The sequence below is a fragment of the Pinus tabuliformis genome, chromosome 1_1, assembly GCF_031772625.1.
Source record: "Pinus tabuliformis cultivar Carrire ecotype Pingquan chromosome 1_1, CPIR1, whole genome shotgun sequence".
Classification (NCBI taxonomy): Eukaryota; Viridiplantae; Streptophyta; class Pinopsida; order Pinales; family Pinaceae; genus Pinus; species Pinus tabuliformis.
The window spans coordinates 962,661,087-962,676,468 of record NC_142297.1 but is presented as its reverse complement, the minus strand read 5'-3'; the positions used below and the strand labels follow the sequence as shown (position 1 = coordinate 962,676,468).

The 15,382-nt window shown below is 36.3% G+C and overlaps 1 protein-coding gene across 1 annotated transcript; it reads right to left on the bottom strand.

Annotated features, from left to right (window-relative positions):
- Positions 1–1,509: 1,509 nt before the first annotated feature.
- On the bottom strand, positions 1,510–4,878 carry LOC149217696 (formate dehydrogenase, chloroplastic/mitochondrial-like). Its single transcript, XM_089390329.1, has 6 exons — positions 4,773–4,878; positions 4,327–4,498; positions 2,328–2,513; positions 2,003–2,203; positions 1,686–1,839; positions 1,510–1,549 (listed from the first exon to the last, which is right to left on the bottom strand). Exons 1-6 carry the CDS (start codon positions 4,860–4,862, stop codon positions 1,510–1,512), a joined length of 843 nt encoding a protein of 280 aa, XP_089246455.1. The 5' UTR covers positions 4,863–4,878.
- Positions 4,879–15,382: the final 10,504 nt, after the last annotated feature.

The following is a 15,382-nucleotide window of genomic DNA, read 5'->3' as shown; positions in this document are numbered from 1 at the left end:
CCAAACTAGGAACAACAAGAGTGTTGTCCCCAGTGGAGTCGCCAATTCTGATAGAGGGAAATGTTCCCCTAGGGCTTTTTGGGTTGAAACCCTAGCAGACTGAAAGTTATCTATTCAAAGAAACATACATTCATACAGCCATTATGTTATTATAAGCAAATTCTATGATAAGGGTATGTACCTTTGGTCCTACGTTTGAGAAGGCCTTTAGGGTCCAAACCCTTCTTGGAGTTCCCTTCTTCTCTTTTGTCCTGCAAAACAACCAATTCAAAGAATACAACAGTACATGGACAAAAACTTATAAAGAAACCATCTTCATGTTATAAGGAAAGGTAGTTAGTTATGAAATCCAAACAACCATTTACATATGAATTCTAAACATGAATATCATTAACACAAAGAAAATTCATTTCGGGAACCAAGACATGTGTTTCCGTTATTATAGACAAATAAAGTACATAAAAAGGAATATTTTCACATGAGTCACCTTCAGCAGGCTCCAAGCAAAGCTTCCTTCCGAATACGTTCCAGTCTCAAGCCTCTAACAAAACTCCTTCCATGACTCTCTCCATGATGTCATAAATGGTGGATGAACATCAACACACAAGGAAACAAAGGTTTCCTGTACAAAATGGGGGAAGTGCAGAAGGCACAAGGGACTTCAGACTTGGTCAAGGGAAAAATCTTAGCATAATAACCTTTCTCTCTCTTCTCTCCTCCCTTAGGCCTTCCCTTTGAGGTCTTTTTATACCATCTCCAAAGTAGTTTTTTAGTTAGGAGTTGGTTGGGAACAGTTGGGCCACGGGCACTAACAGGTGATCAGTAGGTAAAACCCGCGATCCCCGCCCAAAAATAAGGAGTTTTATATTTTTTTAAGTGTTTTAATACATACACGCGGGTTGGCTATACACACACCCACGTATACACGCGTTTAACTCAAGGAAATGTCGCGTATAAGGGATAAAAAACTGTTTTTTAAATTTTAGGACCAGGTCTGGAAGGAGGGGTTGCCCTAGGCCATGAGTACAGCATCACAAACCATAAAAGTGAGATTTGGAGCTATAACAAATATCTCAAGCCAGTGTCTAACCTATAAAGTAACAAAAACTTTTTGAAATAAATTTAATATTTTAAGCAATTGACTAACCTACTTTAATAATTGAAAAATTCTCAAAGATGAATTATACTCCATAATAAGAGAGCCAACATTGGAGCCCATATTTTCACTAAAACCAAAAGAAACACAACCACTTGCTAAGAAGAAATTCAAGTAATAATAATAAAACAAAAATAATAAACATTAAAGTATAAAATGGTATTTCCAACACACAGGTATAAATATACATGCTCTATGTCCATTGTTAGATTAAATGGGTGTGGAGAAAATTAGTAGAGAACCCAAAATTGTATTTCTAATTAGGAGAGGGGTGGAGAAATGCTTTAAATGCGGGTTGTTGTCATTCTAATGAAACCCTTTGCAAAGGGGATGTTAAGATTCTGAGAGAGAAGCTAGGCTTGGTAGAGAACACCTTCCTTGTTAAACATTCCCCTATTGTAACCAAAAGGAAAGGGCAAGATAAACAATAATTAGGTTTCTGTTCACAAGTTGTATAAAATATATAGGTGCTATTGATGTCTGAGTGAATAATGGGAGAGATTATTTATGAAATTGTGATAATGCGCACCTAGTTTTGTCAGAAAGAGGCATATTAATGACAAGTACATCACATTTAGGTAGCATTTCGTCAAGATTTGTCTCCAATGTTGCTCCAGTTTTCTTTTCCAATTTGGGCCCAATAGAAAGACGGTCGTGGTAAAGAAGCTTACAATTGAAGGGTTGTACAAAGGAACACAATTCAATTCAACATCATGTAATATTTATTATTATTAGATTGAAATTTTGAAACAAACAGCATACATGCAAAAGAATTATGGAGCACTGATTTTTGAAAAGAAGTTTGCAACATCATGAAGTAGTACTAGATCCTAAGAATGAATACCTTCAAACGCTTAAGTAGTTCTTTGCCAATATGCCCTACACCAATAGTACCAATAGTTTTCCCTTCTAGATCATATGACCTGTAAGAAATCGCTGCCACTTTCCAGTCACCCTCAACAATTTGCTTATATCCAGGAACATAGTTTCGCATCAATATGAGAATGCCCATTAGCTCATCTTCTGCAACAGACACCACATTACTTGCTGTAAATTTTTTTGAAGAAGGTGTCAGTTAAATTATGAAGAATCATTGCAGAAACTTGTTCATACCAAAATGTCCATATCGTGAACAAGGCAGTGACAAGCAGTATAATTTCAGAAATAGTACCTGTAACTTCTGCGACAGTCACACCAGCGGCTGCTGCAACATTTAGATCAATGTGATCAGAACCAATACCAGCTGTCAAAAGAAGCTTTAAGTTCTTTGCCTTCTTGATCCTCTCTGCTGTCACATAGGTCGGGTGGAAAGGCGTAGAAATCAAAACATGCGCATCAGGTATGTGCTTTTCAAGTTCTGTAAAGGAAATTAATTGTGTAAGTTTAGTCCGAAGTGGGTTACAATTCTCAAATGTAAAAGCAAGCAAGCAATACACCGATTTCGACGATCCATGGTAGCAAGAAGTAGGAAAGGGAAGGCATACTAGAAAATTAACAGATTGGATTGTGGATTAAACAGCCACCCAACTTCAATTGTGAATAACCAGAAGTTATTTATGACTTGTTCAACAAGATATATATTCTGTAAATCTCACTTTTTGAAGCAGCACATACGATACCATCTAGATTGATTATTATTCAGGATATGAGGAACAAAAGGAAGTCTAGGACATAAACTATTCATCCATATCAATAACAACAACAGATAACACGATTTTATATCCCAAGGGGTGGGTGGCTCTTCATGGGAGCAAATATCATCAAATACCTTGGGGTTACTAGCTGGTATTTCAGCTAGCAGTTGGTTACTACCCTCGTTGTCCATCCAGAAAAACTGGGAAGAGGGAGGAAATCTGCAGGGGACTAGCAAGATGCTTGGAACGCCTAAACTGTGGGACAATATTTTTCCAGACCCGAAAAAGAAAGATGACTCTAGGTGATGTGGAGTTGGAGTATGATGTTACTAGGTACCATATAATTATACCTCCCTCCCAGGTCAAAGACATATGATTTGAGTTAGAAGGTCGTCTCAGGTTTCAAGGGAAACTGTTTTTCAAGAATATTCTACAATACAAGAATTAGCCTAGATGGTGCCCTGTCTAGCAGTCAAAGAAACTCTACCAAGAAAAACCCTGCTGATACACATTTAGCATTACCTCTAAATATTTTTTTGTGCTTTTGATGGCTAGTAACTACTGTTAGACAAATGAGACCTGCTAACAATTAGACCACAGTTTATTCATTTATTAAGAAGTCTGGTGTACATAGCTTGATGATGAGTGTGTCCCAGCACTCTAGTGTTAGCAGATAAAAAATCGCAATTCCAAATCAGTTATCATGATTTCAAATTTCACGGGGCCAATTCGACAGCATAGTACATGTAGCCTACTAGGGCATTTAAATTCCATGTTATCACTTCATCAACACAGAGAACAAATATAGCCTAGTGGTATACATGGATACAGAAAGAAACAGGGTATTTGGGGGGCTTCTAACAGTTTTAAGAAAGAGATGGCATTTAGCACATCTCCCTCCAAGCGTTACCAGATGTATAATCAAGGAAAATTCGGGGAGGCCAAGTTTTGGGCAAGGATAAGGAAAAAGTTCGGGACAAAATTGGAGAGTAGAACAAAAATATAAAGATATACACATATATATATTGATGAAAATATATAAGCAATGGTGAGTGCGACAACATGACCTCCCTTCAGTCTGTTTCACAGAAATTAATCACCCAGTAGAGGAGCAATGAACCCAGCAGAGGTAAAAATAAACTAAATTGGGCTGGATGAGGGTTTTTATTACACAAGTTTGATTCAGTCAACTAAGTCATACTCATACTCAGAGGTCAAACTCGTGTTGACAGTCAAACTCTGTCAACAAACAAGTTACAAGTTGGAAAATCAAACTCTCTGTTAGCAACCAAGTTTGACTCAGACAAGTTGGAAAAATACATTTGCCTGAAACTCGGATAATGGCAGGTTCAAGCCACGATCCTGGTAACATTGGTTCAAACTTTCCCTTCTATGTTCTGAACCTACAGATCCCCTGCGCAACTTCTATGATCGATGATGTTAAATTAAGAAGTTCAAAAAGACACATTAATTTTATTTTATTTTGCAGGAGTGCTAACTTAGACATAACAACAAAAGAAATCACTGCTAACTTACCACAGTCAGGACCTTCCTTGTCATCTGTCACAATGTACTGGTGACCATTAGATTCCAGCCATTCTCGTATGCCCAAAGCATTCTCAACACACCCGAGAAAGTTTGGATTGAGCGAAGCATATTCATTGGCTTTATAAAAGACTCCAACAATTTTATTACTTCCTGCAGGTGCCTGAAACATAATAAGAGCATATAAATTAGAAAAATAGGAAGCAGAGAATGTAAGAAAATATATAATCTTGTTTTGTTAATGAGAGCGATAACTAAGAAAATATATAATCTTGTTTTGTTAATGAGAGTGATAACTGAAACTTGATACTGCCTTCTCTGAGTAAACCAGACTACTTATACTTGTATCTCATACCTTCATACATGGCAAGCAAGCATCATCTTACCCAACTTCAATCCCAACAAAAAAGAAGCGAGGGTGATCAATCATCACTTACATGCAATTCTCTGACAGAAGAGACTGGGGAGCAGATTGGCCTTCTACTTGCAGCTCGGAATGCAGATATAACAGATCTCCTGCTCGCCATGACGACTAGAAACACAAAGAAGTAGCAGGTCAGCCAGTACAGTATGGTAGCAATGGCGAATGGATGAATTTGGGCCCAGGGGTTGGTTGCCTTAAATATGTGGTGATTGCTAGTTTCAATTCAATTTGCGAGTGAGTCTCCAGATGATGAGACGTATAGGACACCATCAACATACATTAGTTAGATTGTGGATTTCTTCTACATTACAGACAGATCTTGATGATCCTATAATCTTACAAGAATACAGATTTTTTATTATTATTTTACATTTTTACTGGACATAATAATCCCCACAATTACACCTACTACTACACACGCATTTTCGTTCCACATTTAAAATATGGTCACATGTCATTTTATAGTTAATAATTTAATTTTAAAGTCGTGGTTTAATCAAACACTATATAACTTCTTTATTTACCCATGCTTTTCCCATGTAATAGAAGTTTAACTTATTTTAATTATTTTATATTTTGGAGGGTTTTTTCTGTATATTTTCCAAGTCAAATTTATTCCAAAATTTTGTTAGAATCACAAGTTTGATATCTAAATTGGCTTCTTGTCATATCAATGGTTAATTGACTTCTTGTCATATGAATGGTTAATTGGCTTCTTGTCATATGAATGGTTAATTTTATAATTGTTCAACTAAATTGGCTCCTTGTCATATGAATGGTTAATTGGCTTCTTGTCATATGAATGGTTAGATTCATTCACCTTCACTTACTTTCTAGTGAAACTTTTAGATAATGACAAGTTTAAAATTCAAACATCTTAATTAACTTCTAAGGAAAATCTCATGCTTTCATGGGTGGAGTGTCCACATGAAACATTGGATGGATTATAAATCTTTACACAATTTATTTAGAAAAATCTCAATTTATTATGAACAACTGTAAAAATATACACTCAATATTAAAAAGAATCATAAAATTAATTAAATTATAACTTTATTTTAAATTATTATTATTGATAATAAAAAAAATTAATTTATGAGTTAAATATATGTACATTTAAAAAACATGTAACAAGACTAAATATTCACCCCACTTTACCATAAAAAATCTTGATTTGTAAATAGGCCTTGTTACAATATCATGGGTTAATATTATGACTTACAATACATAATTGGAGTGCCCAGGGGTTTTTCAAAGTGTTGAATCCATTTATGCATTCAAAAATGTATTTTAAACAACAACAAAAATCACAATATTGCTTCAAATTGTATTGTCAGATTATTTCGTCAAGTTAAACCTATCTATCTATCTACCTATATGCTTAGTGATGTAGAATGATTAACTATAGGGTACATTGTTAAGGCATGTATTGCAATGTCACCCTTTAATTAGCCCATGTACCATGTGAGTGGCAATGTAGATATACTTAGAGATTGTAATGGTAACGCTAGCATATCATTTGAATAAGAACCCAACCCAATTTTGTGAGTCCATATATATATATATATATATAGGAGAGGGGTGGAGAAATGCTTTAAATGCGGGTTTTTGTCATTCTAATGAAACCCTTTGCAAAGGGGATGTTAAGATTCTGAGAGAGAAGCTAGGCTTGGTAGAGAACACCTTCCTTGTGAAAACAGAATGTCAGTGTTTGGTTGCTCAGAGTTGTTCTCCTATAAAAAGGGGCAGATGAGTTTTGAAGATTTGCAGGACGACTTATAGATCTATGAAAATTCCTTCCATATAGATGCTTGTCATCTTCTATTTCTGACCAATGTAAGTTTATGACATATTATATGAAAGTTGTGATCGATACGTCTCACATTATGAGCCATTTGTGATGGGAGATTCACATGCTAAGCAAGGAACATCTCTTGAGGACGATTATTTGTTATATTGGCTAATGATTCCTTTGACAGAGAGATATTTTTGTAATTTTTGTTTCCTTTCTTGTCAAGTCAATTTGGGAGAGCATTATAGTTAGCTAGAATGATTTATGATGGGAGATTCACATGCTAAGCAGGGAAAATCTCTTGAGGAACGATTATTTGTTATATTGGCTAATGATTCCTTTGACAGAGAGATATTTTTGTAATTTCTGTTTCCTTTCTTGTCAAGTCAAGTTGGGAGAGCATTGTAGTTGCTAGAATGAGTAGAGTGAATCTACTGAGAGGGTGCCTCAAGCTTTTGAGAAGCCATTGTAATCCCTTCACGACAGCGGTGTAACTTTTATGGATAAGAAAATATTAACTGTTGTTTCAAACTACGCAGTGTAACTTTTATATTGTGTGGATAAGAAAATATTAACTGTTGTTTCAAACTACTGTGTGTTGTCCACTATATTCATGTTACTGAATTATTAGATCTAGTTATCTTCTGATATGCCATGTTTGTGGTCCTTAAGTTCACCATTCAACAACAGCAACTTGGTAGCTTGGAGTGATTGCAACAGCCAACATTACAGCAAGCAGTAAATTGGGCCCATGTAGATTGGGCAAACTTGGTTGGTAAGTGAATATCCGTGGCACCTTGAACTTGTGTGGATAATTCTTTAACTAGCTCTATATGATACCTGCAAAAAAGATAACACCATATCACTCAAATAATTGATGTAATATGATATTCATATTTCTTTGAAATCTGTTATGGGCATTATAAGAGCGTTTGATCTGGACTTACTGGAAAAGAGGAGACTTCTTATAAATTTCAGCAAAATCTATCTCAAGGTGCTCCTCAGCAACTCTAAAGCTGATTTCTAGCATCCATGTTGCAGGGTTACATTTATCAGTAATCTTTGTCACACCTTCAATAGCCTGTCCAGGACATTTCAAGTTGCTAGATTCAATGAGACTTGAATAAACTGTAAGATGCCTTAATAACATATGTTGCATTAGCAAACATTAATCATATACCTAGAAGTACTCTATGACATGGATTAAATGGCGACCTAGTGGACCGCCATATATGACTTGACCACCTTGTTTCATCAACAACAGCTGCAAAAAAAGAAAGAATGCTATTGTAGTTGGGATTGTTTGGGAAAGTAAGCATCATTAAATATTTGCAAGGTGTTGTTCATTAAGCATTGCTTTACACACATGATTATCAGGTTTTACCTAGGTGTCCAAATGCATTGCCCTTCAGAGTGGGCAGTGAAAATTGTTTTAAACATTGATATTGGTGGGCTTCTAAAAGATCTTCCTTTCTAGAAATTTACAAAACCATCTCCTTCTTCCTACAATCCATCCTATAACCTTTTCAAAACTAGCCATTTTGCTGAAGACCTTTGATATTAAATATTTTACTCCATGTCCTTGGATTTGAAATTTAAATATAGCTCTCCGAACTCTAGATACATCACTACCAATTGGCCCCCTATGATTATTGTCAGTGGTTTGGATTGCTAGTGAAAAATATTTTTCCTTCCATGACATGTGCTCTCATGTATGCTTTCATATTTTTTTTGTGGGTGTCTGATCACAATTTCAGATTTGGCTATATTAACAACCTGTAAGGAGTTAGATATGTATCTTACCTCCTCAAATCCTTCAAAAATATCTATACTTGGCTAATGGATAGTACAGACTACAATTCGGCTTGTGTCCACTGTATTCCTAACTGTACGCATCACGATAGCTGCAGCTCTGGCATCCAGACCAGATGTCGGCTCATCCATGAATATGATTGAAGGATTTGCAACAAGTTCTACAGCAATGGTTAGTCTCTTCTGTTGCTCAGTTGATAGACCACTCACACCAAGAAGACCCACCAATGTGTCTCTCAAGCTATCAAGCTCTACAAGCTCCATCACTTCATCCACAAACATCTGTTAAATAGAACAATCTCAATCTTAGAAACCCAATATTAAGAATGAAAGAAAGAAACTATATTAAATTCCACAGGTGGTTCATAAGCGGCTCTCAACATTTCTGTTGCATCAGGAGCATATTTTTATGATTAAAATCACCATAAATATTTACCTGCTTGCTCTTGGTATCTATTTCTGGTGAAAGGCGCAAGTGAGCAGAGAACACTACTGATTCTCATACTGTTATCTGAGGAAAGTGAATATCATTTTGCTCGCAATAATTTGAAACCCTGGCAAATGTCTCCAGTACGTTTGGAAAACCAGAGATATGTGTATCCCCCTCAATATAACCTCCCGTTTTTCTTCCATAGCACATCCATGAATATGATATTCATATTTATTTGAAATCTGTTATGGGCATTATAAGAGCGTTTGATCTAGACTTACTGGAAAAGAGGAGACTTCTTATAAATTTCAGCAAAATCTATCTCAAGGCGCTCCTTGAATGGTGACCTAGTGGACTGCCATATATAATTTGACCACCTTGTTTCATCAACAACAACTGCAAAAAAAGAAAGAATGCTATTGTAGTTGGGATTGTTTGGGGAAGTAAGCATCATTAAATATTTGCAGGGTGTTGTTCAGTAAGCATTGCTTTACACACATGATTATCAGGTTTTACCTAGGTGTCCAAATGCATTTCCCTTCGGAGTGGGCAGTGAAAATTGTTCTAAACATTGATATTGATGGGCTTCTAAAAGATCTTCCTTTCTAGAATGAAGCCACTGGATATGGTACCGGAATCGAACCGTTCAGTCTCTTCAAGTAAAGACGGTATTTATGTAGCAAAACATGACTTATTTCTTTGTAAGGGATATGCCTAAGAATCCAACAAGCAAGCTTTCCTCTAGTCACAACATTTAGTCATAAGCATTCTGAATTTGCATTTGCCCAAACCTAAGAGAATCAGATTTTCTACACAAGTGCCGTGAAAATGTTCAATATAATTAAATTTATTATATTTTTGTTTAAAAATTAAAGATTAAACATTGTTTTTTCTTTTTATATGCATAAAGTAAAAAATTATTTAATAAAAACAATAAATTGAATCTAAAGGCAAATTCCAGTCCTTTACTATACATCTGTAACAATTTTTATGTGTCCTTTACTATACATCTGTAACAATTCTTATGTGTATTCAATTTTTATGTGTATTTTTTCATGTAGTTTTCATACCATCATTTTGAACCGTACATTACAATGAATCAAAATAGTTGAATTTTATCATTAGTATGAGAAAAAGCAGTGATGTTCCTGTAATATCAAAGTTTCAATGTATATAATATCAACAGAGGAGATGAGTTTAATGCAAGAGCTGCAATATGCATATATATAAAACAATCTAACCAGAGAGCATAGAAATTCATGGGTTCCTCTGTCATATAGGATAATTTAGTGGAGGAATAACCAAAGGAAGATGCAGTCCAAATTATTTACACAATCAGTATGATCTTAGTTCAAAATCAGACACAAAATTATGCTAAACCCTCACAAAAACCTTGCTCTACAGCCTGAAAGAGCAGAATGTGAGCAAGCACCTGAAATGGTGAAGGACATAAAAGACCAGATTCCCAAGTTATTCCTTAGGCAACCTCATTCTTGTGGCTAAAATTAGCCTTCGCGGTAGAGGGCCTAACACCTTGCAGATCAACCAAGAGTAGAAATAACACCCTGCAGATCAACCAAGAGCAGAAATAAGGAAACTATTGTAAAACCCTAACCGAAGAACAAATCGAATTCTTTCAATTGTCAGTCGTCACTTACCAGGGTTTATGCATTCTTTCAATTGTCAGTCGTCACTTACCAGGGTTTACGCTCCGCATTAGAATAGAAATTTTCCTGTGGGGTCTTCGGATTCAGCAGGGAAGTCGTCTGCGTGATGGATTCGGGCAACCTGGGAGGAACCCTACACATCACAGTAAATTTAACTCAGATTAGACATGGGAAATTGAGCTAAAATCTAAATTAAACACCTCAGGGCATGATAAAGGCTATACCTGTAGGGAAATTGTGTGAATCAGGGAATCGAAACTCCAGCAAAGCCATCACTACTGTCTGTGAAGGGTATCGAGCGGGTAATCTCTCTAGCATGAGATAAACAGGGAGGTTTGCATTATCCGTTATACCCTGTGTAAGGAGACAGTGAAACCCTGTACACAAAAGAAGTAATGAATAGTACCCTGCAGCATGAGAGAAATTTACAGAACCATCTACTTCTTCCTACAATCCATCTTATAACCTTTTCAAAACTAGCCATTTTGCTGAAGACCTTTGATATTAAATATTTTACTCCATGGCCTTGGATTTGACTTTTAAATATAGCTCTCCGAACTCTAGATACATCACTACCAATTGGCCCCCTATGATTATTGTCAGTGGTTTGGATTTATAGTGAAAAATATTTTTTCTTCCATGACATGTGGTCTCATGTATGCTTTCATATTTTTTTTGTGGGTGTCTGATCGCAATTTCAGATTTGGCTATATTACCAACCTGTAAGGAGTTAGATATGTATCTTACCTCATCGAATCCTTGAAAAATATCTATAGTTGGCTGATGGATAGTATAGACTACAGTTCGGCCTGTGTTCACTGTATTCCTAACTATACGCATCACGATCGCTGCAGCTCTGGCATCCAGACCAGATGTCGGCTCGTCCATGAATCTGATTGAAGGATTTGCAACAAGTTCTACAACAATGGTTAGTCTCTTCCGTTGCTCAGTTGATAGACCACTCACACCAGGAAGACCCAACAATGTGTCTCTCAAGCTATCAAGCTTTACAAGCTCCATCACTTCATCCAGAAACATCTGTTAAATAGAACAATCTCAATCTTAGGAAACCCAATATTAAGAATGAAAGAAAGAAACTATATTAAAGTCCAAAAAGTGAATATCATTTTGCTCACAATAACCTGAAACCCTGGCAAATGTCTCCTATACCTTTTTGAAAACCAAAGATATGTATACCCATTAATGCAGTTAAAACACCAGGTCTGAACGCTCCTGTTATATCTTTCAGCAGCTGAAGGCTATTCGAATTACCTGTCCAGAAAGAAATTAGAGTTAGAAATATAAATCAGCGCCGAGATTCATAGGCAGGAGAAGCTAATGATGACGCGAAGCCGAAACCAGAGGCGAAGCTGAAACTAGAAGCCAAGCTAAAACTGTTATAGACGATCAAATTTGTGCTGGTGAGGCAGGGAGTTGCAACTACCTCATAATCGAACAACTCAACTTCCTCATAATCGAACGACTCAACTTGACTCAATTGTCTAACATGTTATCTAATGGTGTAAAGTAATGACACATAGGCATAGAGCAAATTTTATTCAGAGGGAACGCCTTACGGCGTAAATATATAGCTAGTTGATAATCTAATTTCAACTTGTGATTAGTACTAAAATGCCTCAAACATTAAATTAAATCACTGTAAAAAAAAATGAAAATGGATGAGAGGTATCTAAAATTGGTTGTTTTTGCATCATGGTAGAGGCTGACAAATTGTAATGTAGGAGAAAATAAATCTCTGAAGGTTACCCATAAATAGGGATGGTAGACAATTAAAATTACATTTAATGAGTTATAAGTTTTAAGAGTCATAATAATTAATTTTGTCTGTGTGCCTCTTTCCGAGGTTGTCGCTGGTGCTAAGCCGTCGCTTAGCCGGTTCTGAGTTTTTGGTTCTTGCTTGTGGGGCCCAATGTGGTTGCGCTTTTGACTTTGTTGTTTTCATGCCACTGTCAATCTCGTCGTTTTGTTGGGCAGCGCCTAACCAGCCATATATAGGGTATTCAATGCGCCGGGAGATGCACCGGACATAGCTCGCTAACATGCGAATTGCCCTTTCTTATTTAGTGGCGAGTTTTCGAATTCGCATGTTAGCAGGCTATCTCTCGTGCATCTCCCAGCACATTGAATACCCTATGTATGGCTGGTTAGGCGTTTCCGTTTTGTTGGGGCCGACATGATGGTCTGGAAGGAGGCTTTGTTTTGGCGTGCTTCTGCTACCTCCTTTTTTTGACGAGGGTTTATCAGGTTGGTCTGCTGCCGCCGCCGTTTGTCGTTCCACCGCCGTTGTTCTACGGGTTTTTCTCCGGTGACGTTTTGTTGTTGTTTAGTTATGGTGTTGTTGCGAAGCCTCGTTCTGAATTTGCTGTTTGGGCTCTAGGGTTGTCTTGCAGCTTTTTTGTAGGGTACCTTTTGTTGGCCCTATAAGATGATATCAAGTTTTTGTTAGTTGGGATCAAATGTGTAATATTTGCTTGCTTCTTTGGCATTGTAATTTCTCTCTGAATGGAATGTGTTTTATGTGTTTTTACAGCTAGATAGATGAAGAATCTTCGGACATTAAAAGCTCAGAAATTATGATTTTTTTCACTTCATTAACATTTTTCAGAATTTGACAAAAACAGAGGTTTGAAATTTCACTTCCGTGAATGCGTTTTATGTTTTTCACAGCTAGATCGATGAAAATTCTTAAGACACTGAAGGCTCAGAAATTATTATTCTTTTTGCACTCCATTAACCCTTTCCAGAATTGACAAAACAGATGTTTGGAATTTTATTTCATTGGATGTGTCTCATGTCATAAACTATAACGTTTTCCATAATTGGACAAAACAGGGGTTTGAAACTTTATTTCACTGAAAGCATCTTACGTTTTCTTTACAGCTCGATCGATTAAAATCGTCTGACAAAAGAGGCCCAGAAAACATGACTTTTACCGTCTCATGTCATAAACTATAACGTTTTCTATAATCGGACAAAACAGGGGTTTGAAACTTTATTTCACTGAAAGCATCTTACGTTTTCTTTACAGCTGGATCGATTAAAATCGTTTGACAGAAGCGGCTCAGAAAATATGACTTTTTCCAAATTGGGTAAAATAACAAATTACGACATTTCACTTCATTGAACGTTTTTCTCCCTTTTTAAGATTTCCTTTTGGGAAAAGCTTAAATTGCAATATGGTGCAGTCTTAAAATTGGTTGTATTGATTAGAGTTAAGCCAAGCATCAAATATGTGAATTGGTAATGAGTATTAAATGAGAAGGACGGTATATGCCCATAGTTAAATAACTGGATAAATGGCCTATGATAATCTAATTGGCTCGCCAAAATTTAAGGGTATACAAATTTGCTCATTTAATGACTTTGGTAAATTATTTATTTTGAGAATTTTTTTAGTGAAATTTTTTGAAGTTTATAGGTTTTTCTTGTCTATTTTTTTTAAAATCTGCCAGAAATTTATTGAATTCACAAGTTTGATAGGTAATCCCTACAATTCTAGTACCCTACAAGTTTTTCAAGTTGGTGAATCCATATATACAATAAATAAATAGCACTCAAGTCATACGTCAAAATAAATAGCAATCAAGTCATACCCAGGTTTCCTTGAGATTAGTTTGTTGGAACTGCAGAGGTTACCCATGGAGACGAGGACCTGGGTTAGGGCCTATTGCGGAAAATAGAGACATAATTTGCCTTGTAGAAACACGAGGATGAAGAGTGTAAGACACCTTTGTTTGAAGGATACTGGAAGATGGCAGTGTGGAACAAGGCAGCAGGGGATGGCAAAGGGCACGAAGGTATCATGGTTTTAGTAAGGGAGAAAGAAGGTCGTCTCATTCAGTTAGAAAAAGAGGACTCAAATAAGCAATTTATTTGGTTTAAAATATCAGAAAATGAAAACCACATCAGAATTGCAGCATGCTATTTTGCGCCACAGGTCTCAAAAATCTACAAAGGTAGAGGGCTTGACCACAAAGATCCATTTGCAGCTTTAAAAGTGGATATTGCAACATATTCTCAGCTAGGTGAAGTCCTTATAGTGGGTGATTTCAATGCTAGGACTACAAGTGAGCAAGCTAGCATTCTTTGTTGTAAAGATGATTGTGACCCTATTTGGCTTACAGAAGAAAGCAATCATCAGTGGGAAAGAATTTCAGAGGACAAGGGCTGCAATCTCTTTGGTGAACAATTGTTTACTCTATGTGGGGCCTTTGATTTAGTCATTTGTAATGGCTTGACTAGATGGGCAAAGTCCGGTAATTTCACTTGCAATACTTACAATGGAGCAAGTGTGGTAGATTATGTAATTTACTCGCATGGTTTGTGTGAGAAAATGGAAGAAGTTCTGGTTGGAGATCAGCTGTGGGATTTGAAATCAGATCACAAGCCAATTGATGTATGTTTCTCTTGGATCGGAAAGAAACAATTAGAGTAAAAAATTCAGCATGTCCAACAAAATCTCCCACAGGGCAGAATTCTTTGACCCCAGAAAATTGTAATACCTTCAAAATGACGTTAGAGAGACTCTTTGAGAAGGAGAAAATTACAATTCACAGCCTTCCTAGTCATGAATTAACACATTTAATTCAATGCGCACTTGCAAAGTGCAAAAGAACAAAAATTAAGAAGTCTGAAACAAATTGCTTTCCGGTTAATGCTTGGTTTGACGAGGAATGCAAAAAGGCAAGGAGAATGTGGAAAGAGTCAAACAAGGATAACATGAAGCTCAAATATTACAAGCATTTATTAAGCAAGAAAAAAGGCTGATTTCCTGGTTTCAAGGAGGGAAGAACTAATCTTCCTTGGGAAAAATAATCCCAAATTATTTTGGAAGAAGCTCCAACCGAAAAAGATACAAATTGGAAATAATATTACAGCTTCTAAATGGTTTGACTATGCAA